We start from the raw sequence: 25,452 nt of genomic DNA, 5'->3' as shown, positions 1-25,452 counted from the left end.
GGCGCCTGTAGTCCCAGCTACTCGGGAGGCTGAGGCAGGAGAATGGCGGGAACCCGGGAGGCGGAGCTTGCAGTGAGCCGAGATCGCGCCACTGCACTCCAGCCTGGGCGACAGAGCGAGACTCCGCCTCAAAAAAAAAAAAAAAAAATATTAGCCAAGCTAATGGCACATGCCAGTTACTCAGGAGGCTGAGGTGGGAGGATCCCTGGAACTAGGGAGGCGGAGGTTGCAGTGAGCCGAGATCGCACCACTGCACTCCAGTCTGGGTGAGGGAGCTAGACCCTGTTTCACAAAAGAAAAAAGAAAAGAAAAACAGTATAAAATGAATAGAAATGCTGGGCATGGTGGCTCACGCCTGTAATCCCAGCACTTTGAGAGGCTAAGGCAGGCAGATCACAAGGTCAAGAGATCAAGACCACCCTAGCCAACATGGTGAAACCCTGTCTCTACTAAAACTACAAAAATTAGCTGGGCATGGTGGCACGTGCCTGTAATCCCAGCTACTTAGGAGGCTCAGGCAGGAGAATAGCTTGAACCCAAGAGGCAGAGGTTGCAGTGAGCCAAGGTCGCGCCACTGCACTCCGGCCTGGTTACAGATCGAGACTCCATCTAAAAAAAAGAAAAGAAAAGAAAAAGAATAGAAATATTGATCCTTAACTCTACATTGCTGGGCTGGCATACAATGAGACTAGTTTAAGGAGCTGGACAAAGAAGGGATTACAAATTCCTTTTGCTGGATAGATAACAGAGGCTGGGTAGGGTATGTGGGAGGAAGCAGAAGGATGAAGAGAAATTGGTTAAAGGGTACAAACATACAGTAAGATAGAAGAAATAAATTCAATGGTTTTTGTTGTTGTTTTAAGACCGTGTCTCGCTCTATCGCCCATGGAGTGCAGTGGATCAATCACAGCTCTCTGCAACCTCGATTTTCCAGGCTCAAGTAAGTGTTCCTCCCACCTCAGTCTCCTGAGTAGCTCACATGCACCACCACACTCAGCAAATTTTTAAATTTTTTGTAGAGACAGGGTATCCCTATATTTCCCAGGCTGGTCTCCAACTCCTGGGCTCAAGGGATCTGCCCACCTCGGCCTCCCAAAGTTCTGGAGTTACAGGCGTAAGTCACCATGCCCAGTCCCAAATTCAGTGTCTGATATTGATAGCAGGGTAGAGTGAGAGTACATTTTTTTTTTTTTTGAAACAGTCTCACTCTGTTGCCCAGACTGGAGTGCAGTGGTGCAGTCTCAGCTCTCAACTCACTGCAACCTCAGCCTCCTGGGTTCAAGCGATTCTGGTGCCTCAGCCACCCTAGTAGCTGGGATTACAGGCACGTGCCACCAGGCCCAGCTAAATTTTGTATTTTTAGTAGAGACGGGGTTTCACCATGTTGGCCAGGCTGGTCTCGAACTCCTGACCTCAAGTGATCCACCCGCCTCTGCCTCCCAAAGTGCTGGGATTACAGACGTGAGCCACCACACCAGGCCAAGAGTACACATAACAAAAATGTATTGTGCTCAGATAATGGACACCTTAAATACCCTGACATCATCACTACACATTATATACATGTAACAAAATTTCACATGTATCCTATAGATTTGTACACTTTTAAAAATAATAAAAAGTTAGCTGCACATGATGGCACATGTCTGTAATCCCAGGTACTCAGGAGACTGAGACAGGAGAATCACTTGAACCTGGGAGGCACAGGTTGCAGTGAGCCGAGATATGCCACTGCACTCCAGCCTGGGTGACAGAGTGAGCCCGTCTCAAAAATAAAAAATAAAAATAAAAAACAAAATGACACTTTTTGGAGAAAAAAAAATACAGGCCAGACGCGGTGGCTCACGCCTATAATCCCAGCACTTTGGGAGGCCGAGGCTGGCGGATCACTTGAGCCCAAGAGTTCGAGACCAGCCTGGGCAACAAGATGAAACCCTGTCTCTCCCCAATCCCCCTCAAAAAAAAAAAAAAAAAAAAAATTAGCCAGACTTGGTGTCGTAGGCGCCTGTAGTCCCAGCGACTCAGGAGGCGGAGGTGGGAGGATCGCTTGAGCCCGGGAGGCAGAGGTTTCAGGGAGCCGAGATCTTGCCACTGTACTCCATCCTGGGCGACAGAGTGAGCAGAGTGAGTTCCAGTCTCAAGAAAAAAAAAAAAAAAAAAAAAAAAAAACTCCTTTTGCTGGGGCACGTTGGTGAAGACGGGTGGCTAGGGGATAAGTATACAGTTTTTCTCTAGGCGGGAAACTTAATTGGAGTTTATCAGGCGCGAGCCATTAACAAAATTTGCGCCCTCTAAGCTAACACGGCAATATGGGGCTTAGACATCATAGCTCATCCCCAGTCGCAAAAAACCCTCCTTATTTGCTTGGGATTGGAAAGAAGAAGAAAATATACATTCATACTTTCATACATGACATACACACACACACACATTTACATACGAATGCATACAGAAAGCACATGAAACACAAGCAGAATTAACTGTGTTGTTCATACGGCCACTCAGTGAAATGTATACGGTATATTGTGTTTGAAATATATATTCAGTGAAATATATACTTCCCTTCAAGTGTTTCAAATTCAAGGCTGAGAAAGGACTTGGTCTCTTGCTTAGACTTGAGGAACCTCACTCGGAACTGGAAAGATGTATGCAATCTAGTTGCCCCACCGGCTTATTTATATTGATACACACATCGCTTCCTGTCGGCGACGACCGCCTAGATCCGGGGAAGGGTTTTGCAAACGTACCCAGAACTGTTTCCAAGGTTTCCTCAGATTTGGGCTGTTCCGCAGCGGCAGGTCCCGGGAACCAAGGCAACAGATTATCTTCCTAGGCTCGCGAGAGCGCCACCTTCTCCCACTGCTGCTGGGGCCCCCCAGTAGCAATGGCTCCGGTGTCCGGCTCGCGCACCCCGGATAGGGAGGCCTCGGGCTCGGGGGGAAGACGTCGCAGTTCGTCCAAGAGTCCGAAGCCCAGCAAATCTGCCCGCTCTCCGCGGGGCCGCCGCTCTCGCTCGCGCTCTTGCTCTCGGTCCGGGGACCGGAATGGACTCAGCCATCAGTTGGGTGGCCTCAGCCAAGGCTCCCGAAACCAGTCCTACCGCTCACGCTCCCGGTCGCGTTCTCGAGAGCGGCCCTCTGCACCCCGGGGCATCCCCTTCGCTTCTGCCTCCTCGTCAGTCTATTATGGCAGCTACTCGCGCCCCTACGGGAGCGACAAGCCTTGGCCTAGCCTCCTCGACAAGGAGAGGGAGGAGAGCCTGCGGCAGAAGTGAGTGAGACGGCCGCACTTTCTCTTGTACGAGCCTACGTGCCTTTAGAGTCCGATCTATCATTCATTCCGCTTCTGACCATTCGCATTTCGCTCACTCTGCTTGCCTTGCGCCCATTTTCATCCCTTTCTTTAATCCACCCACGACAACCCTTTATTCGTCCTTTTCATTTTCCCTTACCCTCAGGCCCCTTCATATAGTGCCCTGGTCTCCCGCTACCCCCTTCTACCTCCTGTCTTGTTAGCGAATATTGCCGAGAGCCTCATACCTACCAGAATTGTAGCATTTACCTGGTGGTGTCATTATCATTCGTGAATATATTTGTATTCACCACTAGACTGAGCTCATGGAAAGGAGGAGCCAGTGAACGGAGGAGAATTCTGATCACAGAATTCTAAGTGCCTAATACTTTATAGGCGCTCAACCATTGCTTGTTGAATGAAGAAACTCACAGGTCTGAGATAACAGGATATGTATGTAGAAATGTTTTGTGGGGAATTAGGAAGGGATGAAATCAAGGGTTTAAGTTGGAGAGGAAATAAACCTTCCCCTCAGACAAGACAATTAGATGCATGTAGGAAAAGTGATCTGATAAGCTATAGATGACCCCAATTTGAGGAAGGTCTTGTTAAATGGTCTCAGTCTTGACGTCGAAAAATGACGCCAGAATGAGACGATCTCTAATGAAAGTGAGTATTGGAGTAGAAAAATGCATAGCTTGGGGATTGTTTTGTTTTGTTTTAGAGGCAGGGTCTAGCCCTGTCGCCCAGGCTGGAGTGCAGTGGTGCAGTCTTGGCTCACTGCAGCCTCCACTTTCTTGGGCTCAAGTGATCCTCCCACCTCTGCCTTCCTCATAGCTGGCACTATAGGTGCGCACCACCACACCCGGCTTATTTTTATATTTTTTGGTAGAGACGGTTTCACCATGTTGCCCAGGCTGGTATCGAACTCCTGGTCTCAAGTGATCCTCCCACTTTGGCCTCCCAAAGTGCTGGGATTACAGGTATGCCCCACATGCCCCGCTGAACCTGTCCTTTTCATCACTATAGTTTATTACCTCCCACTGCCGAAAGAAAAAGAATCAAGACATCTCCCAGCTGTTGGAACTTTAACTTACCTCTCAATTCCTGTAATATTTCTAAGTTTCTCATCTTTTAAACATATAAGTGCACGTAAATAACTTAGTACAGTGCCTGACACATAATTTAACAATAAACGTAAGATATTAAGACTTACACAACAATAATTATGAGCCTTTTCCTTTCTCCTTAAAACTATGCATTTTTGGCCGGGCACAGAGGCTCATGCCTGTAATCCCAACACTTTAGGAGGCCAAGGCATGAGGATCACTTGAATCCAGGAGTTCAAGACCAGCCTGGGCAATAAAGGGTACCCTGTCTCTACAAAAAGTGTTTTAAAAATTAACTGGGCAAGGTGGCATGTGCTTGTAATGTCAGGTACTGGGGATGCTGAAGTGGGAGGATCACTTTAGCTGGAGAGGTCAAGGCTTCAGTGAGCCATGATCTCACCACTGCACTCCAGCTTCGGTGACAGAGGGAGATCCTGTCTCAAAAACAAAAAAAAAAAAAACAAGCAAAAAAAACAAAAAACAAAAAAAAAACCAAAGAGAAGAAAAGGAAGAAAGGAAAAGGACAAACTCAGACTGAGTATGAAGCCCTTATTTGCCACTTAATAGCTGTGTGACCTTGGTCAAGTTACTTAACCTCTCTGGGTTCCATTTCTTCATCATTAAAAAGGGGATAAAATAAATACTACGGATTTTGGGATTTTAATAATTAAGTGCCTGGAACATAGTAACTATTCCATAAGTGTTATTAATGTTTCTTGCATAGGAGTAAAAACAGTCCTGAGTTAGGTTAGAGACCCATCTCTCCAAGTTAAATTTTTCAGAAACATACCCACAGGCTATGTCAGTCAAAAAGTAAATGGTTTCTTCTTGGAGAATCCTCACCAAAAGATGTCAGAACTGCCTGGATGAAACTTGCATATGTACATTTAGAAAATAATTTATCTTTTTTTTTTTTTTTTTGAGATGGAGTCTTGCTCTGTCTCCCAGGCTGGAATGCAGTGGCGTAATCTCGGCTCACTGCAGCCTCTGCCTCCTGGGTTCAAGTGATTCTTCTGCCTCAATCTCCTGAATAGCTGGGATTATAGGCATGCACCACCACACCCAGCTAATTTTTGTGTTTTTAGTAGAGACGGGGTTTCGCCATGTTGGCCAGGCTGGTCTCGAACTCCTGACCTCAGGTGATCTACCCACCTCAGCCTCCCAAAGTGCTGGGCCCAGCCAATAATTTATCTTAACATTACAGATGAAACCAGGTGACAACAGGACTTCCTACTGTTTACAGTTTGATAGGCATTCTACCCCCATAATTCATAAATTCCAAGTACGGCTATAAGTATGTTACCTTCTAAATTGTCTGTTACTTCAGGTGAGAAACACTCTCAGTCTGACTCTGCATAGTTATAATACCTTTTCCCCTGGTTAAGGAAGCAAAAACAATTTATTCAAACACTCATTCCAATTATATTTATTTTGTAAGGATTTTTAAAAACAAATGGAGTCACAAGCAGCTAAACTTTGAGAGAATGAGCCTTAGTCTTTGTTTTGTTTTGTTTTTTTAGTTTATGAGGAATAACAAAAATTAGAACAAGAAACCACAGGCATAAAACAAAGGAAGAAACAAATTTTAGAAATAAATTATCCTTCAAAGAATAGATACAAAATGCAGTCCTTTTCCAAAAAGGAACTAAAAGGAAAACAGAGAGGGAACAAACCTTGTATCTCATTGAGTATAGTTTTTTTGTGTGTTTTTTTGGATTTTTATTTCAAGATAAGAGTCTCGCTGTATCACCCAGGCTATCACGTGCAGTGGCGTGACCTTGGCTCACTGCAACCTCCACCTCCGGCGTTCAAGGGATTCTCCAGCCTCAGCCTTCTGAATAGCTGGAACTACAGGCGCACGCCACCGCATCCAGCTAATTTTTGTATTTTTAGTAGAGACAGGGTTTTACCATGTTGGCCAGGCTGGTCTTGAACTCCTGACCTCAAGTGATCCACCTGCCTCGGCCTCCCAAAGTGTTGGGTTTACAGGCATGAGCCACCACGCCCAGCCCCCAGTACATTTTTTGTTAAATGAAACTTTTTGACTAGGTGCAGTGGCTCATGCCTCTGATCCCAACACTTTGGGAGGCTGAGGCAAGAGGATTGCTTGAGGCCAGGAGTTCAAGATCAACCTGGGCAACAAAGCAAGACCTCTTTTTCTTTTTTTTTTTTGAGACAGAGTCTCGCTCTGTCTTCCAGGTTAGAGTGCAGTGGCGCAATCTTGGCTCACTGAAACTTCCGCCTCCTGGGTTTAAGCGATTCTCCTGCCTCAGTCTCCCTAGTAGCAGGGATTATAGGCATGCGCCACCACAACTGGCTAATTTTTCTATTTTTAGTAGAGACGGGGTTTCACCATGTTGGCCAGGCTGGTCTTGAACTCCTAATCTCAAGCGATCCGCCCACCTCAGCCTCCCAAAGTGCTGGGATTACAGGCATGTGCCACTGTGCTGGGCCACAAGACCTCATCTCTACAAAAAATAAAACACTTTTCTTTCAGGCTGGGTGTGGTGGCTCACACCTGTAATCCCAGCACCTGAGGTGGATCACCTGATTGAATTGAACCCTGGAGGTGGAGGTTGCAGTGAGCCAAGATCGTGCCACTGCACTCCAGCCTGGGCAACAGAGCAAGACTCCATCTAAAAAAATAAATAAATAATAAAATAAAATAAAAACTTTTCTTTCATTTTCAGAACTTCAGTTGTTTTCTACGTCTAATGCATCATTTTTATTTTCTTCATTAATTCCTCGGTTTCTGAAAACTGAAGGTTGGACCAAATCAAAAGAGACTTCTCTTCACCTTTCATAAATCTGTAAACAAATGAAGTTACTTACAAATGTGAAACTGTTTCTGTCACATATTACAGATGATGAAATGAGCAATTAAGAGCTGTGTCATGCATTCAGCAGAATGGATGCACTTGACAGTCTCCCAGGCCATCATTTCTATAGTCTGTACCATTTGATAGTATCATCAGAACATCAGACTTAAGTGATGAGTTTACATTTAAACCAAGTTTTTATTCATGTTTAAAATACAAGGGGAAAAAAGGCTTAACTAGACTCCTATTGAATTTGATTATATATTTAGGAAACAACTCAGCCATTGAGTTATAATTTACATATCTTTATCTGCTAGGAGATTAAGTGAGAGAGAGAGAATTGGAGAACTGGGAGCTCCTGAAGTATGGGGACTTTCTCCAAAGAATCCTGAACCAGAGTAAGTGGTTAAAAAATATATTTTTAAATGTTATAATATGTGTTTAAATCCTGAATCTATTATCAAAATGTTTAAGTGAAGAACTTTAAATATATCTCACATTTTTCTTTCTTGTGATTTATATTCATCTACCCCTTACGTTTTAAAAACATAGAACATATCTAAAGATTAAAACATGTTGCTAGTAGATTTTAGCATAATCTAAAATAATTCGTGAAGTATAAATTTTCTATTAATAGAAGGGTTCATTGTTAAATAATACACATTATTTTGAATTATTTTTTCTTAACTAACTCAGTGGCAGATTGCATGCCAGATATTAGCATTACAAAGAGTTTTTTGTTTTTGTTTTTGTTTTTGTGTTTTTGAAAGGGAGTCTTGCTCTGTCACCCAGACTGGAGTGAAATGGTGCAGTCTCAGCTCACTGCAACCTCTGCCTCCTGGGTTCAAGTGATTCTCCTGCCTCAGCCTCCTGAATAGCTGGGATTACAGGCGCCTGCCACCACACCCGGCTAATTTTTGTATTTTTAGTAGAGACGGTGGTTTCGCCATGTTGGCCAGGCTGGTCTCAAACTCCTGACCTCGTGATCCGCTTGCCTCGGCCTCCCAAAGTGCGTGAGCCACTGCACCTGGCCTGCAAAGAGATTTTTTAAAATGAATATACCAGTATGGTTTTGTTTGGTTAATATTCCTATATCCAATACTGTCTGCAGGCTTAATGCTTTTTCTTTTTGCTTATTTCTTTTCTCTTTGATGCTACTCATATGTTTCTTCTTCCCTCTCTCTTTCTGTGCCAACTTTAGGATGAGTTGAGACAATGTGTGTTTGACAGGTAAACCTGTAATTTGTGACTGAATAATAAAGCATTATTATCTGAAACTTTTTCTTACAGATACCTTTAGAAAATGCTTGAAGAGGCCAGGTGCAGTGGCTCACATCTGTAATCACGGCACTTTGGGAGGCCAAGGCAGGTGGATTCCTTGAGCCCAGGAGTTTAAGACCAGCCTGGGCAAATAACGAGACCCCATCTCTATTTAAGAGGGAAAAAAAAAAGAAAATGCTTGAACCTGAATGCATTGAATTACAGTTGGAAGGAACCCTAAAAATAGTTTTCTTTCTTTCTTTTTTTTTTTTTGAGACACAGTCTCACTCTGTCACCCAGGCTGGAGTGCAGTGGTGCGATCTCGGCTCGGCTCACCACAACCTCCGCCTCCCAGGTTCAAGTGATCCTCCTGCCTCAGCTTCCCGAGTACCTGGGATTACAGGTGCGCGCCACCATGCCCGGCTGATTTTTGTATTTTTAGTAGAGATGGGGTTTCACCATGTTGGTCAGGCTGGTCTTGAACTCCAGACCTCATGATCCGCCCACCTCGGCTTCCCAAAGTGCTGGGATTACAGGCGGGGGCCACCACGCCTAGCCAAAATAATTTTCTAGACGATATTTAAATTACTCCAAGTGTAATCTTCAGAGGAAAATATTATATGATGTGGAAACTCCTTTTCTAAACTATTGTAGAATTTAAATAATACTCATTTTCAGAATTCTCTGCAACAGAACAAAATCTCTTTAGACTGTAGTTTGTTAGGTTTTTGTTCTGAGGAGACAGAACAGTTACTGCTTTACCATTTGTCTTTTACATGATTAAAATAAAATTATAAAGTCTTTCTTCAGCCTTCTTATATCCTGTTTCTTTAATCTTTCCTATGGTTCCTGTTTCTCTACTTTTTCCCTGTAGTTTCTTATGAAAATATAAATCCTCCATGCTGCTTTGTTTAAATAGCACTCTGTAAACTCTAAAGTGTTATGCAGATGATAAGTTATTTTATTTTTACAAAGATGGTAGACCCTTGAACTGCACGTTTATGAAAGTAATTCAGTGCTTGCTTTGTTGTTGTTTTGTTTTTTTTTGATTCCCAAGTTCTGCCTTAGGATCTCCAACGCTTGCTTTTAATGGTTCTTGGACAATCAATGCTGTTATTGAAAAATTTGGAGTTCATATTTTTATGCTCCATGGTCTATATCTCGTCACTTTCCTAATTCTTATAACCATTTTATTTAAATTCAGTTCTGATGAACATACACCAGTGGAGGATGAAGAGCCAAAGAAAAGCACTACTTCAGCTTCCACTTCAGAAGGTATTAAAAAAAAAAAAAAAGGTATTTTTTAAATACAGAGCTATTTTATTGAGAAATTTTAAAAAATCAGTTTGTAAATAGTTGAACATTAGACTTTGCTTTTACTCAAATTGCCCATCGTCTGTTTCTTTTGATGTTCAGAAATACTTTTTTAGAATATAACTTTTTTATTTGTATTTTCTTAGAAGAAAAAAAGAAGAAGAAGAAGTCTAGCCATTCAAAAGAAAGGTCCAAGAAAAGGAGAAAGAAAAAATCATCGAAAAGAAAACATAAGAAGTATTCTGAAGATAGCGACAGTGACTCTGATTCTGAAACAGACTCCAGTGGTAAGAAAGCCAAGAGCATTCTGTAAGCCTTGCTTCAAAACTAGTTTTACTTCTTAAAACTTATTTTAGAAGAAGGTTCCTAGAAACAATAATAATACTGAAGATTTTTTGAACACTTGCTAACCTTGTGCCAGGTACCCCAATAAGCACTTTATATTCATTATTGCCATTTAATCCATACAATAACTGTAGGGTACATCTTATAGATGAAGAAAAGGAGACAGAGCAGGTTACAAGTACTATCCCTAAGGTCACACAGTTTGGATTCAAACCTAAGCAATCTGACTCCATATTGGGATTGGTTGTGCAAAGTTTTACAAGGCACATGGCACCAGACCAAGTCAGGGGGTTAGGCTGTACCAAAGTAAGCCTTACAGGGCTGCATCAGCCCAGTGGAAGGGCTCTTTTGTTTAATTCTCGTGCCCAGTGAGCACCTCTGTACAGTTTTCAAAAAGGTATGCCATAAAGTGCCTACTTCATGCTGGCTGCCTATTTGTGGAAGGCACCCTATCTGCGGTAGTGCATCACAAAAAGTCTCTTTTTTGTACTCTCTCCTGTCTGATGATTGACCAGAAGGTGATTCCTCTGAGGTTAACACATTACACAAAGATTCACCGTCCTCTGATATCGCCCAAGTTTCCTGGCCCTCCCTGTCACTTCTCTTCCTCAATGCTGGCAGACAGAACTTTCAAATATTTCTGTATGCATCCCTTAAAAAGAGGCATTTTTTTACACCTAACTACAACACTATCTCATACAATAAAATTAATAATAATACCCTATATCACGAAATACCTACTTAAAATCCTTCAATAGCACTCCATAGCCTTCAGGGTGAAGTTCAGACCCTGACTCACTTCTCTCTAATCACACATACCCTGTTACACTCTCTTGCAGCATCCTCTGTAATCTGAAAACTACTTTCTGTCTCCTCAGTATTCCGTGTTCTTTCTCTTAATTGTTACTTGGTAGAGAGGCCCTCTGCCTACAATGCCAGTCTCTCCCTCCATCCAGCTTGGTTTACTCATTGCACCAATGGGCATGCGTTACTTTTGTAATCAAAGAACTACTTTAAGAGTCACCTTTCCTTATCAACCATTCCTCAGCCACCCTCCCCAAATCAGTCTGATTTTGAGACTCCTCTGTGTGTCCAGGTTCCCCAAGCTTCCTTCTATCACTCCAGATTGTATTGATCTCTTTACCTGTCTCCTCCATTAGACTGAGCTCCGGGAAAGTATTCTCTCTCCCCTCCTCCAACACACACATAGTTTTCTTTCCCTTTTTATTATGAAAATATTTAAATATTCAGAAAAGCGAAGAGAATAGTATAATTAATACCATATACTTATCACCTAGATTTGGCAGTTGTTAGTATTTTTACATATTTGCTTCAAATACGGGCTTTTCACTGAGATAGTCAAAGTTAATTACAAATATTCTCACACTTTCACCCTAAATATTTCTGTATGTGTCCCGTACAAAGAGGCATTTTCCTACTTAGCCACCACACTATCTCACACAATAAAATTAATAATAATACCCTATATCACCAAATACCTAGTGACTTTAATTTCTATGTTCACAGTACCTCCTACAGTTCCTGACAAATAGCAATAAATGTTTCAATGAGGTAATTTCTTTGTAACAATAAATGCGACAGCAGTAGGGTAGTTACCTACTCAAAAGTACTACAATTTTAGAGTTAAATTTTTTCTTAATTGTAATGTGCTTTAATTTGCAGATGAAGATAACAAAAGGAGAGCAAAGAAAGCCAAGAAAAAGGAAAAGAAGAAGAAACACAGATCGTCAGTTTTTTAAGTTTTATTATGGAAAATTTCTTTTCTTTTTTTTTTTTTGGAGACAGAGTCTCACTCTGTTGCTCAGGCTGGAGTGCAGTGGTTCGATCTCGGCTCACTGCAACCTCTGCCTCCCAGGTTCAAGCGATTCTCATGTCTCAATCTCCCGAGTAGCTGGGATTGTAGGCACCCACCACCATGCCCGGCTAATTTTTGTGTTTTTCAGTAGAGATGGGATTTCACCATGTTGGCCAGGCTGGTTTCAAACTCCTGACCTCAAGTGATCCTCCCACTTTGGCCTCCCAAAGTGCTGGGATTACAGGTGTGAGCCACCACACCCGGCCAGAAAATTTCAAATGTATATAAAATTACATAAAATAGTATAATGATGCCTCCTGCACCTGTCATGCAGTCTAAATAATTATCAACTCATGGTCAGTATCTGCCATCCATCATTTATTTTGGAACCAATCTCAGATATCATTCCATCCATAAGCAATTCAGTACCTTTCTCTAAAAGATAGGCATTCTTTAAAACAAAACAAAACAAAACAAAACAAAGCAAAAAACTGGCCAGACACAGTGGCACATATCTGTAATCCCTGCACTTTGGGAGGCCAGGCAGGAGGATCGCTTGAGCCCAGGAATTCAAGACCAGCCTGGGCAACATAGCTAGACCCTGTCTCTATATTTAAAAAAAAAAAAAAAGCAACCCATAACCAGAATGCTACTATTGTGCCTAAAACATTTAATAATAATTCCTCAATTCTCAGCCGTTTTTTCTGTAGTTTATTCCAATCAGGATCCAAATAATGTCCCTAAATTGCAATGACTGTATTCTTACGGTTTTTTTGGCATGTTCTGTCCTCTGTATTTCTAATAGATTGATAGGTCTAGAGGCCTGACAAGGTTCAGATTTGAGTTTGGGGCAAGAATACTTCATAGGTGGTGCTGTGTACTGTCAATAGGCAAATAATGTCTGGTTGTCTCTTTTTATCATATTAACAACCATTGATGGTCATTATCTCGATCAATTATTTCATTAGGGGTTGTAAAATGATGATAGTAATCCTAGCTTTATCCTTCGTTTATTAGGCAAATAATTCTTTAAGAGAAACTTACCCTCATCAACTATTTAGATACCCTGAAATATAGTTATATAGTAAGAGCAGGATAATTGCTTGATTGTTTTTGTTTTATTACTTTTCAAATAATGAATTGAATTTTTTAAAAGTTTTATGAACCCAAGGATTTAAACATATTTGACATTTTAATCCATTACACATAAAATTGTTCATAATGTTCAAATTGTTGGAACTTTTTAGGCTGTTTTATTTCTGTTGTCTTTCTACAACATCAGAACTGTATTTCATTATTCCCTTTAGTGAATTTTTTTTTTTTTTTTTTTTTGAGACCGTGTCTCACCCTGTCACCCAGGCTGGAATGCAGTGGCACGATCACAGCTCACTATAACCTCAACCTTCCAGGATCAAGCCATCCTCCCACCTCTGACCCCACCTTCCCCATACCTGGGACTACAGACGTGTGCCACCACACCTGGCTAATTTTTATATTTTTTGTAGGGACACAGTTTTGTCATGTTGCCCAGGGCTAGTTTCTAACCCCTGGGCTCAAGTGACCTACCCGCCTCAGCCTCCCAATGTGCTGGGATTACAGGGGTGAAACACTACACCCAGCCTCCTTTAGTGATAATTTTTATAGCAAAAGATGATTTGGTTAAATAAGAATAGTTTTTTTAAAAATTGTTTAGAGACAATGTCTCGCTCTGTTGCCCAGGCTGGAATGCAGTGGCTAATCATAGCTCATTGCAGCCTTGAACTCCTGGGCTCAAGTGATCCTCCCTCCTCAGCCTCCTGAATAGCTTAGACTACAGGTGTGTGTGCCATCACACCCAGCTACTTTTTTTTTTTTTTTTTTTTTAATAGAGACGAGGTCTTGCTATGTTTCCAAGGATAAGTTAGAAGCAGATTTTTTTAAGTAAAATTATCTTGCAAATTTGAATACTCTGGGAACTCAGATCATTTTATTGTCACCTTTCTTTGCCTTGAAAAATTAAGATATATAGTTACCAGTTCAAAATTTAGAAAGAAAAAGAAAAATTAAGATGCCCTCTAACATAGGAAGATTAAGTGAATTTGCATCAAATTATAATCCCTATAGGAAGAAATATAAGAAAAAGAAGTCTAAGAAGAGCAGAAAAGAGTCCAGTGATTCAAGCTCTAAAGAATCCCAAGAAGAGTTTCTGGAAAATCCCTGGAAGGATCGAACAAGTAGGTTCTTCTGATAGACTTTAACTCAGAACAGATGAAACATTAAAGTAACCAATTAGTCAGAATGTGAATGTGTTTCTTAATATCTTTCATGCAGAGGCTGAAGAACCCTCAGATTTAATTGGCCCAGAGGCTCCAAAAACACTTACCTCTCAAGATGATAAACCTTTGAAGTAAGTAGCAGTGTGTTTATAATATCTAAAGTACCTTCCAAAAAGTCTGGGCCTAACTCACCTTGCCAAGCTTATCTGACTCTGTTCCCTTATATCTACTTCGGGTTCTGGCTGAGCTTGACATACTAAATATTCCCTATGCTTAATGTGTACTTTGCAACTTTTATGCAGTGTTCAGCTTATTTCTTCATCCAGTATGCCTTCCCTTCTTTTCCCTGCCCTTTGTTCTCTTCCTTATCCCCAGTTTCTTCCTGTTAAAATCCTTACTATCCTTCGAAGCACTTTTCAAAAGGAGATGCATATGCTGATTCCCAATACTTCCCCTCCACAAGTAGGTGTGATTTCTATTTCTCTTTGATCCTCACAGAATTTTTTATTCCTTTTTTTCTCTTATTTTTTTTTTTACCAGCAGAATTTTTTTTTTCTTTTTTTGAGACGGAGTCTCGCTCTGTCGCCCAGGCTGGAGTTTAGTGGCGTGATCTTGTCTCGCTGTAACCCCTGCCTCCCAGGTTCAAGCGATTCTCCTGCCTCAGCCTCCTGAGCAACTGGGATTACAGGCATGCGCCACCACACCCGGCTAATTTTTTTGTATTTTCAGTAGAGACGAGGTTTTACCATGTTGGTCAGGCTGGTTTCAAATTCCTGACCTCATGATCCACCTGCCTCAGCCTCCCAAAGTGCTGGGATTACAGGCGTGAGCCACCACACCTGGCCTAGAATTTTTTGTTTGTTTGTTTTGTTTTGTTTTTTTGAGATGGTGTCTCACTCTGTCTCCCAGGCTGAAGCACAGTGGCGTGATTGAGTTTCACTCTGTTGCCCAGACTGGAGTGCAGTGGCATGATCTTCGCTCACTGCAACCTCCGCCTCCCAGGTTCAAGTGATTCTCCTGCCTCAGCCTCCCAAGTAGCCAGGGTTACAGGCGCCTGCCACCACGCCCAGGCTAATTTTTGTATTTTTAGTAGAGATGGGGTTTCACCATGTTGGCCAGGATAGTCTCGAACTCCTGACCTCAAGTGATCTGCCTGCTTCAGCCTCCCAAAATGCTGAGATTACAGGCATCAGTCACTATACTCAGCCTACTTTGGATTTTTTTTTTTTTTTTTTTTTTTTTTTGAGACAAAGTCTCGCTCTGTCACCCAGGCTGGAGTGCAGTGACACGATCTCGGCTCACTGCAACCTCCACCTCCTGGGTTCAAGTGATTCTCCTGCCTCAGCCTCCTGAGTAGCTGGGACTACAAGCATGCACCACCATGCCCGGCTAATTTTGTATTTTTAGTAGAGACGGGGTTTCGCCATGTTGGCCAGGCTGGTCTCGAGCTCCTGACCTCAGGTGATCCGCCGGCCTCGGCCTCCCAAAGTGCTCGGATTATAGGCATGAGACACTGTGCCTGGCATACTTTGGATTTTTTAAGGGAAAAAGGGAAAGGGAATCAGCTGGAGCCAGAACCAGTAATGACAATACCTGTAGGGATAAATTAATCCATAATTGTAAACTGTGAATCTATACTCACATCAGTTCTTTTTTTCAAAATATTTCTGCATTTCTGGGTTAGTTGTATAGGTCATAGTGCAATGCAATATTTAATACACTAATTAGGATAAAGCAATTCACATTGAGCTTCCTAGCGCACTACTGCTGAGCATTGTTACTCCTACTCTTGTCTGAGAGAAAATGTGGGGTTTTTTGGTGCTCTCTTTAGATTATGAGTTTTTAATATTAAGATGATTTAATGGACGTTTTCTGAATTCTGAATTACTTTGTAGCTATGGCCATGCTCTGTTACCTGGTGAAGGCGCAGCTATGGCTGAATATGTAAAAGCTGGAAAACGTATCCCACGAAGAGGTGAAATTGGCTTGACAAGTGAAGAAATTGCATCATTTGAATGCTCAGGTTATGTAATGAGTGGTAGCAGGTATGTTATTGGCATTAAGCTCAGTTTCCATGACTAGATCTTCTTTTTTACTACTAGAATTATATTTTCGTAATTGATTCTCATTAAGTGACTGTTTCTTATTAAAAGTAGAGTATAAATATTGGTTTGATATTAGTTTTGTTAGTATAACATGGTTTTCTGCAATTCCAAGTATATATGCAACTCAGCCTCAAACTCAGCTATATCTCTGACTTCAAAGAATCAGTCTTTCTAATGTCCTTTCCTAGTTGGTATTTGGGTACAGATATTTTATCCACTGGAGGATATAGTTAAATTCAGCTATTTATCACTGTCCCGTGAGGAATGTGGCAATTAGGGAAATATTTTCGCAAGACAGTGTTTCCTGGTTACAAGTTTGTCTCCAGTTCTTTATGGGCCCAGATTTCTGAGACTGAATAACAGAAAAAGATGATAAAAGACATTGGTCAGCTGAGAACATGTCCTGGCTAATAAATAAATGAATAAATATATAAATTTTAAAAAGACACTGGATTCAGCATGGGGAAACAAATATAAAATTAGGAAAGGGAAAAGTTCCAGGAAGAACCAGGAGAATGAGCTAATAGGGCAGGAGTATTTAGATCAAATTGAATTTTGGATTCTTTAAAACTTGATAAACTTTTTAAAGTAGATAACTATTTTTAAATGATATTGAAGGCAAATATTTGCAGAAACCCTGAAGCACCTCCAGAATCTTGTAATTCTGAGGACCAATATTTGAAGTATTACATTGGAGGACCCATGCAGTAAGGCAAGAAAAAGAAATTAGAGACACAAGGATTGGAAAGGAAGGCCGGGCACAGTGGCTCATGCCTGTAATCCCAGCACTTTGGGAGGCCAAGGCAGGCAGATCACTTGAGCCCAGGAGTTCAAGACTAGCCTGGGCAACATGGTGAAACCCATCTCTACTAAAAACACAAAAATTAGCCAGACGTGGTGGTACGCAGCTGTAATCCCAGCTGCTCAGGAGGCTGAAGCAGGAGAATCGCTTGAACCCAGAAGGCAATGAACCAAGATCACACCACTGCATGCCAGCCTGGAGAGCAAGACTCAGCCTGAAAAAACAATAATAATAATAATAATATAATAAGGATTGGAAAGGACAATATAACAATATCATTTTTTATCCAGGTGCGGTGGCTCACGCCTGTAATCCCAGCACTTTGGGAGGCATAGTTGGGTGGATCACCTGAGGTCAGGAATTCAAGACCAGCCTGGCCAACATGGTGAAACCCCGTCTTTACCAAAAATACAAAAATTAGCTGGGCATGGTGGCGGACGCCTGTAGTCCCAGCTACTCAGGAGGCTGAGGCAGGAGAATCACTTGAATCCAGGAGGCAGTTGCAGTGAGCCAAGATCATGCCATTGCACTCCAGCCTGGGTGACAAGAGTGAAACTCCACCTCAAAAAATAAAATGTCATTTTTTTGTGAATGACATTGTGAATGATTTGATTGTTTACATAGAAAATCCCAAAGAATCTCCAGATAAATTATAAATAAGAGGAGTGTTTAACAAATGGTTGGATATAAGGTTAATACACAAAAATCCATTGCATTTCTATTTACCAGCAACAGACAACTAGAAAATGTAACTAAATAAGAAGAAAACAACATTTGTAATAGTATCAGAGAATATGAAGGACTTCAGAATAAATCTTAACAAAAGATGCCCAACACTCTGTGAGGAAAACTATAAAACATTATTAAGAGATTGTATATTCAATACAGTTCCAATAAAAATGAATTTCATTTCTATTTACCAACAGCAGAAACCTAGAAAGTTTATAACAGTGTCAGAATATGAAGGACTTAAGAATAAATCTTAACAAAAGATGCCCCAGGTTCTATGGAGAAAAATGTAAGACTTTAAGAATCTGTCTATTCAACAGTTCCAATCAAAATCACAACATAGTTTTTCATGAGACTTATTCAGCTGGTTCTAAAATGTATATATTACACTAAAAGGACAAGAATAGCCAGGTCACTTCTGAAGAAGAAGAGCAAGAAGGTAAGATTAAAGAAAACTTAAATAACTGGAGAGATACCAGGTTCATGGATAGGAAATCAATATTGTAAAGTTGTCAGTTCTTCCCAAATTGATCTTTATATTGAATACAGTCCCAATCAAAATCACAACACAGTTTTTCATGAAACTTAATAAGCCAGTTCTAAAATTTATATGTTAGACTAAAAGGACAAGAATAGCCAAGTCACTCCTGAAAAAGAAGAGCAGGAAGGTAAGATTTCCCCTACAAGATAGGAGGATTTATTATGAAGCTCACAGCACTTTAGAAAGCATGGGAGAACAACTGAATTGTTCAATGGAATAAAATTCAGGCTGGGCGCAGTGGCTCACGCCTGTAATCCCAGCACTTTGGGAAGCTGCGGCGGGTGGATCACCTGAGGTCAGGATTTCAAGACCAGCCTGGCCAACGTGGTGAAACCTCGTCTCTACTAAAAATACAAAAATTAGCTGGGTGTGGTGGTGGGTGCCTGTAGTCCCAGCTACTTGGGAGGCTGAGGCAGGAGAATCACTTGAACCCATGAGGCAGAGGTTGTAGTGAGCTGACACCTCGCCATTGTACTCCAGCCTGGGCAACAAGAGCAAAACACTATCTCAAAAAATAAAAATAAAAATAAAATTCAGAGCCCAAAGATACATGTTTGGAACTTCAGTGTATGAAAGAGATAGCATGTCGGATCAATGGGGAAAGAAAGAACCATTCAGTACATGAAATAGGAAAGAAATGGTTTTTCATATGAAAAAAGATGAAAGTAGGACCCTGTATTACCAAATATAAAAAACAGTGCAGCAGCCAGGCACGGTGGCTCACACCTGTAATCCCAGCACTTTGGGAGGCCGAGGCAGACGATTCACTTGAGGCCAGGAGTTCAAGACCAGCCTGGCCAACATGGTGAAACCCTGTCTCTACTAAAAATATAAAAAGGAGCTGGACGTGGTAGCGGGTGCCTGTAATCCCAGCTACTCAGGAGGCTGAGGCAGGAGAATCGGTTGAACCTGGGAGGCAGAGGTTGCAATAAGCCGAGATGATGCCACTGCACTCCAGCCTGAGTGACAGAGGGAGACTCAGAAGTTAAATCCACTGACAAAAACTGCTCTTCAATTATAGATTTAGACTTGGTTTTTTCTTTTTTTTTTTTTTCTTTTTTGACCTAGTTTCACTCTTGTCCCCCAGGCTGGAGTGCAGTGGCGCGATCTCAGCTCACTGCAACTTCCGCCTCCTGGGTTCAAACGATTCTCCTGCCTCAGCCTCCCGAGTAGCTGGGATTACAGGCACCCGCCACCACAGCCAACTAATTTTTGTATTTTTAGTAGAAACGAGGTTTCACCACGTTGGCCAGGCTGGTCTTGAACTCCTGACCTCAAGTGATCTGCCCGCCTCAGCCTCCCAAAGTGCTGGGATTACAGGCGTGAGCCACCGTGCCCAGCCTAGACCTGGTTCTTTTGGTTGTATGGTAAAGTAGAACCTTGAAGGAAGTTCCATCTGATTAATGACTAGTTAAATGTTTTATCTGTCCTGCTATCAATTCCACAAAGGCAAATGGATATATCACCTAGGAAGTTTAATAATTTGCCCATTTCTGGTTGTTTTACTGGAAACAAATTAGACGTATACCCTTACTATTTGAAATTAATGATAGTGGCCGGGCACGGTGGCTCACATCTGTAATCCCAGCACTTTGGGAGCCAAGGCAAGTGGATCACCCGAGGTCAGGAGTTCGAAACCAGCCTGGCCAACATGGCGAAACCCCATCTCTACTAAAAATAGAAAAATTAGTCAGGCGTGGTGGCACACACCTGTAGTCCTGGCTACTCGGGAGGCTGAGGCAGGGGAATCACTTGAGCCTGGGAGGCAGAGGTCGCAGTGAACCAAGATTGCGCCACTGCACTCCAGCCTGGGTGACAGAGCCAGACTACATCTCAAAAAAAAGAAAAAAAAAAGGATAACATGTACTATGTTGACAGGATATCAGAGATCATTATTTGAATAGTGGAAATGAATCAAAGACATATCAGGGCCAGGCACGATGGCTCACGCCTGTAATCTCAGCACTTTGGGAGGCTGACACAGGTGGATTACTTGAGTTCAGGAGTTCGAGATCATCCTAGCCAACATGGTGAAACCCCGTCTCTACTAAAAATACAAAAATTAGCCGGACCTGTAATCCCAGCTACTCAGGAGGCTGAGATAGGGGAATTGCTTGAGCCAGGGAGGTGGAAGTTGCAGTGAGCCGAGATTGCACCACTGCACTCCAGCCTGGGCGACAGAGCAGGACTCCGTCTCAAAACAAAACAAAACAAAACAAAAAGGACGTGTCAGGCAGCTAAAATATTAATAAATTATCTTTTGGAAACTTAACCCATTTCAAAAACAGTTTTTATTTGTCAGCTGTTAAATAGACCACTCTGGGTAAGAAAAGATTAATGAGGATGTACTATGAAAATAATTACTGAGAAATTAAGCCAAAAATAAAATTCTCTCCAGGCATCGCCGAATGGAGGCTGTGCGACTGCGAAAAGAGAACCAGATCTATAGTGCTGATGAGAAGAGAGCCCTTGCATCCTTTAACCAAGAAGAGAGACGAAAGAGAGAGAACAAGATTCTGGCCAGTTTTCGGGAAATGGTTTACAGAAAGACCAAAGGGAAGGATGACAAATAAGGATTTTCTGATTGTCCAGAAGACATTTTTAACAACAAAAAAGAAAGTCTGGGTTCCACACATACATAGAAAAAGATTATTATGTTCTGAGAAAGCTTTACAGTGCTACTGTGCCTTCTATTTAATTCTTTCAGTCCTTCAATAAAAAGCTACTTATTGATATAACTTCAGCAAGTTCTTTGGGTTATTTTGGATTGACCATAATAACTTTCTGGTTTAAAAATTCAAATTATGGGCTGGGCATGGTGGCTCACGCCTGTAATCCCAGCACTTTGGGAGGCCAAGGCAGGGGGATCACTTGAGGACAGGAGTTCGAGACCAGCCTGGCCAACATGGTGAAACCCTGTCCCTACTAAAAATACAAAATCAGCCAGGAGTAGTGGCGCACACCTGTAGTCCCAGCTACTCAAGAGGATGAGGCAGGAGAATCACTTGAACCTAGGAGGTGGAGGTTGCAGTGAGCCGAGATTGTGCCACTACACTGCAGCCTGGGCAACAGAGCAAGACTCTGTCTCAAAAAAAAAAAAAAAAAATGCCGGGCACGGTGGCTCACACCTGTAACCCCAGCACTTTGGGAGGCCAAAGTGGGTGGATCACCTGAGGTCAGGAGTCGAGACCAGCCTGGCCAACATGGTGAAACCCTGTCCCTACCAAAAAATACAAAATTTAGTCGGGCATGGTGGTGGGCGCCTGTAATCCCAGCTACTTGGGAGGCTGAGGCAGGAGAATTGCTTGAATCCAGGAGGCGGAGGTTGCAGTGAGCCAAGATTGTGCCATTGCACTCCAGCCTGAGCAAGAAGGGTGAAACTCTGTCTCAAAAAAAAAAAAAAAAATCCAAATTATGATTAAAATCCTACTGTATTGGAAGAGGTGGCATGAAAAAAAGTGTTAGTGAGATGAGAAACTTCAATCTCACACCATGAGACAGTGCTACTATTAGCTCTTATGTGGTGCCTGCCCCACCCCCACCTCTACCCAACTGAACTTTTAGGAAATTATCACTCCTCTGTGTTGAATGTGTTACAAATGGACTTGATAGAAACATATAGGAGGCCACTTTTGTTAACAAAATGAAGGCATTGCTGCGAAAAGCAAATCTAGAATTTGAAAACTGATTTGTGTACTATAATATATGATCTGCCCTGGAAATAATGGGTTTTGATTTAAGTCCCTGCCTCCACTCTAAAACCAACAAACAAACCAAAAAGCAAACTAACCCACAGATTTGTTGAATTGAAAATACGAACATTAGATATTTTAAATTGTTTCTTTTTTGAGATGGAGTTTCGCTCTTGTTGCCCAGGCTGGAGTGCAATGGGGCGATTTCGGCTCACCACAACCTCCACCTCCTGGGTGCGAACAATTCTCCTGCCTCAGCCTCCTGAGTAGCTGGGATTACAGGTATGCGCCACCATGCCCAGCTAATTTCGTATTTTTAGTAGAGATGGGGTTTCTCCATGTTGGTCAGGCTGGTCTAGAACTCCCAACCTCAGGTGATCTGCCCGCCTCGGCCTCCCAAAGTGTTGGGATTACAGGCGTGAGCCGCCGCGTCTGGCCTAAATTCTTAATAAGTTACTTAAAAATGGTTCTTTCAAATATAAAGTCTTAAGAAGTCTACTCTTTATGCCCATGTAAGTACTTTATTTCAATCTGAGCTGATATGAGCTTGAGGATAGGATGACATCCAAAAGAATAGGAGTTCTGATAAGGAAAAATATAATGAGTCAGTATTTTAGTTTAATTGTTTCATAAGAGAAACTAAAATGATATTAAATATTTTTAACTGTCTTTCATATACTAAGTAGATTTCATTTTATACACTGTTAAACCTTTCTGTTTATTTTTAAGTTGGGGAGAAATGGAAAATTGTGGGACTCTGATATCATGATATTGTTCCTTCGTTTATTTTGTTCAATTTTGTTTAGGTCAGAAGAGTGAATGGGGGAGGGAACCCTGAAAGTTTTGGCTGTTTTCGTTAAAGTTGGTTTTGTTTTCTGTTTTTTGTTTTTTGAGATAGAGTCTCACTCTGTCACTCAGGCTGGAGCCCAGTGGTGCGATCTTGGTTCACTGTAACCTCAGCCTCCTGGGTTCAAGTGATCCTCCCACCTCAGCCTCCCGAGTAGCTGGGATTACAGGCACTCACCACCCCACCTAGCTTATTTTTGTATTTTCAATAGAGATGGGGTTTCGCCATCTTGGCCAGGCTGGTCTCGAACTCCTGACCTCAAGTCATCTGCCCGCCTCAGCCTCCCGAAATGCTAGGATTACAGGTGTGAGCAACCGTGCCTGGCTGTTTTTGTTAAGGTTGTTTGATCTGCATTATTATTACATGCCTGTGATAAATTTAAATTACCTGGGTGATAAGGACATTCTGATTATACTATTGTAAAATGCCCTCTTGCCTTATATTTTTAAGTGGTTGTTTTTCAAGTGTTTAAATAAGGCAGTCATATTTCAAAGTATAGAGCAAAAGTTTTTTTATTATTATTTTTGAGACAGGGTCTCCCTCTGTCACCCAGGCTAGAGTTCAGTGGTGCAATCTCAGCTCACTGCAACCTCTGCCTCCTGGGCTCAAGCAATCTTCCACCTCAGCCTCCTGAGCAGCTGGCACTACCAGTGTGCACCACCACGCCTAGCTAATTTTTGTATATTTAGTAGAGACGGGGTTTCACCTTGTTGCCCAGGCTGGTCTCGAACTCCTGACCTCAAACAGTCCACCGCCTCGGCCTCCCAAAGTGCTGGGCATGAGCCACCACACCCAGCCAAAAGTTTTATTATTAAATAGTATTAACAGTCATAAATACTATTAAATATATGTTCCAGGAAATGTCTACTTTTAACCCGCAACTACTGAAATAAAGAGCATGTAGCAACATTAATGACCCCTGAATTTTTGTTTATTTATACCTAATCATAGTTGCTGCCTAGCCTAATAAATCTGTAGTTTTCAAAAGTTAAAAAGAAACTAGTTCCCAAAGTTTTGAATCTCAATCCATCTACTTCCCTGAATAATAAAACCTGAATTTTATAATACCCACTTAAAAATTTTATTCTCAGCCGGGCGTGGTGGCTCACGCCTGTAATCCCAGCACTTTGGGAGGCCAAGGTGGGTGGGTCATGAGGTCAGGAGATCAAGACCATCCTGGCTAACACGGTGAAACCCCATCTCTACTAAAAATACAAAGAATTTAGCTGGGCGTGGTGGCACGTGCCTGTAGTCCCAGCTACTCAGGGGGCTGAGGCAGGAGAATCACTTGAACCTGGGAGGTGGAGGTTGCAGTGAGCTGAGATCACGCCACTGTACTCCGGCTTGGGAGACAGAGCGAGACTACGTCTCTAAATAAATAAATAAATAAATAAATAATCTCTAAGGACTTTTTTTTTTTTTTTTTTTGGTTACTGGTTCCTAGAGATGAAATGATTATGTTCTCCTATTTTCAGTAGGCAAGGTAGTTTAAATGCAGAAATTTTGTTATATATGAATATTGTGACATCAAGAACAGCTTCATTGGCATATTCTTTGGGAAAGAGGCAGGAAGAATAAAACAGCTAAAAGTATTTTATTTTCAGCTCATGAGTGTTGTTACTGCTTCAAATTGTGTTTAGTCACCTGAGCCATAAATCAGTTATAGTAGGGCTATTGTATTTTAAATATATTTTTTATTCTCCAAGGAGACTTACCTAGTTTGCCACCTCCTTGCCTGTTGCTCTGATATGGTTTTCCCTCCTTTTTTATTTATTGCACAAATTTCTTACAGTTAAAAAAAAAAGAAAAATTTCAGTACCGTATCAATTGTCTTTCATATTTTGTGTTCTTCCTTTCCAGTGCTTTTCTATGTAAATAAGTATTCTGATGTACTTGTAAGTAATCACTCAGAGCATAATGTAATTTTGTCTTTGGTGTCTTAAAATTTTGCAGCCAGGCAAGAGAGGTTCACAGGGAAGGTAGGAACAAGTGATTATTCAGTGTGAGGATGGGAAGAAGATCAAAGATAAGTAAGGGCAATGACTGAATCCTTCCCGTGTCATTGCCCCTAGTCCCCAAGCCACCCTCCTGCCATCATGAGTATAGTGGTGTATTGTGGAAGGCAGCATGCCCGGTTTTCCAGTTTCAAAATAAATTATTTAGCAGTGAGGCTTAACTCCCAGTAAATGAAGGAGTCTGTGAGTAGGGGAACCCTTCAGACTGGTTATATTATGAGCTGTAGAACTGTTGCCATTTTGTTGTTCCCCAGTTGTGTCCATAAAGAGATGTGTCTGAGCTCAAGACTTAGGCTCAGATGGGGAACAAACAGCCAAGGACCAACCTTAGTTTGGTCCAATAGGTGAATTTTAGCAACTCTCTAAACTCAGCTCTATACCTGTAAGACTCAGAAGTGATGCATATAGTGATGGAAAAAAATATTTTAGAAAATAGAAAACAACTTACTGGTTATTCTGCTAATGTGATAGAGGTTGCAGAATGGAAAATGAATGAATGCAAAAAAATACAG

The 25,452-nt window shown here is 41.7% G+C and overlaps 2 protein-coding genes across 5 annotated transcripts in view; one reads left to right on the top strand and one right to left on the bottom strand.

Moving 5' to 3' along the window:
• RHOXF2 (Rhox homeobox family member 2) overlaps positions 1–3,336 on the bottom strand; it is a 159,291-nt gene extending 155,955 nt beyond the window's left edge. The window contains exon 1 of one of the 3 annotated variants that reach the window (XR_013413193.1): positions 2,748–3,336. The gene's annotated coding sequence lies outside the window, so the exon portion shown is untranslated. Of the gene's footprint in view, positions 1–2,558; positions 2,638–2,747 lie in introns of those variants that run through there. The other 2 variants (XM_077989523.1, XM_077989525.1) reach the window with 2 other exon arrangements.
• Positions 2,740–21,124, top strand: NKAP (NFKB activating protein). Of its 2 annotated transcripts, none has more exons than XM_077987485.1 (9): positions 2,740–3,270; positions 7,537–7,617; positions 9,684–9,754; positions 9,943–10,080; positions 11,822–11,885; positions 14,058–14,167; positions 14,265–14,340; positions 16,105–16,254; positions 20,785–21,124. In XM_077987485.1, the coding sequence occupies exons 1-9, from the start codon at positions 2,885–2,887 to the stop codon at positions 20,957–20,959; spliced, it is 1,251 nt and encodes a 416-aa protein (XP_077843611.1). In that variant the 5' UTR covers positions 2,740–2,884; the 3' UTR covers positions 20,960–21,124.
• Positions 21,125–25,452: the final 4,328 nt, after the last annotated feature.

This window comes from Macaca mulatta, chromosome X, assembly GCF_049350105.2.
Source record: "Macaca mulatta isolate MMU2019108-1 chromosome X, T2T-MMU8v2.0, whole genome shotgun sequence".
Lineage (NCBI taxonomy): Eukaryota > Metazoa > Chordata > Mammalia > Primates > Cercopithecidae > Macaca > Macaca mulatta.
Note: the sequence above shows the minus strand (reverse complement) of the source record. Positions and strands in the feature narration are given on the sequence as shown.

Excerpts from the sequence above, each read along its gene's own strand:
- NKAP (XM_077987485.1), top strand. The coding sequence starts at position 2,885 with ATGGCTCCGGTGTCCGGCTCGCGCACCCCGGATAGGGAGGCCTCGGGC. Across the intron at positions 3,271-7,536 it reads GAGGAGAGCCTGCGGCAGAA|GAGATTAAGTGAGAGAGAGA; the intron begins GTGAGTGAGACG and ends TTTATCTGCTAG. Across the intron at positions 16,255-20,784 it reads TATGTAATGAGTGGTAGCAG|GCATCGCCGAATGGAGGCTG; the intron begins GTATGTTATTGG and ends AATTCTCTCCAG.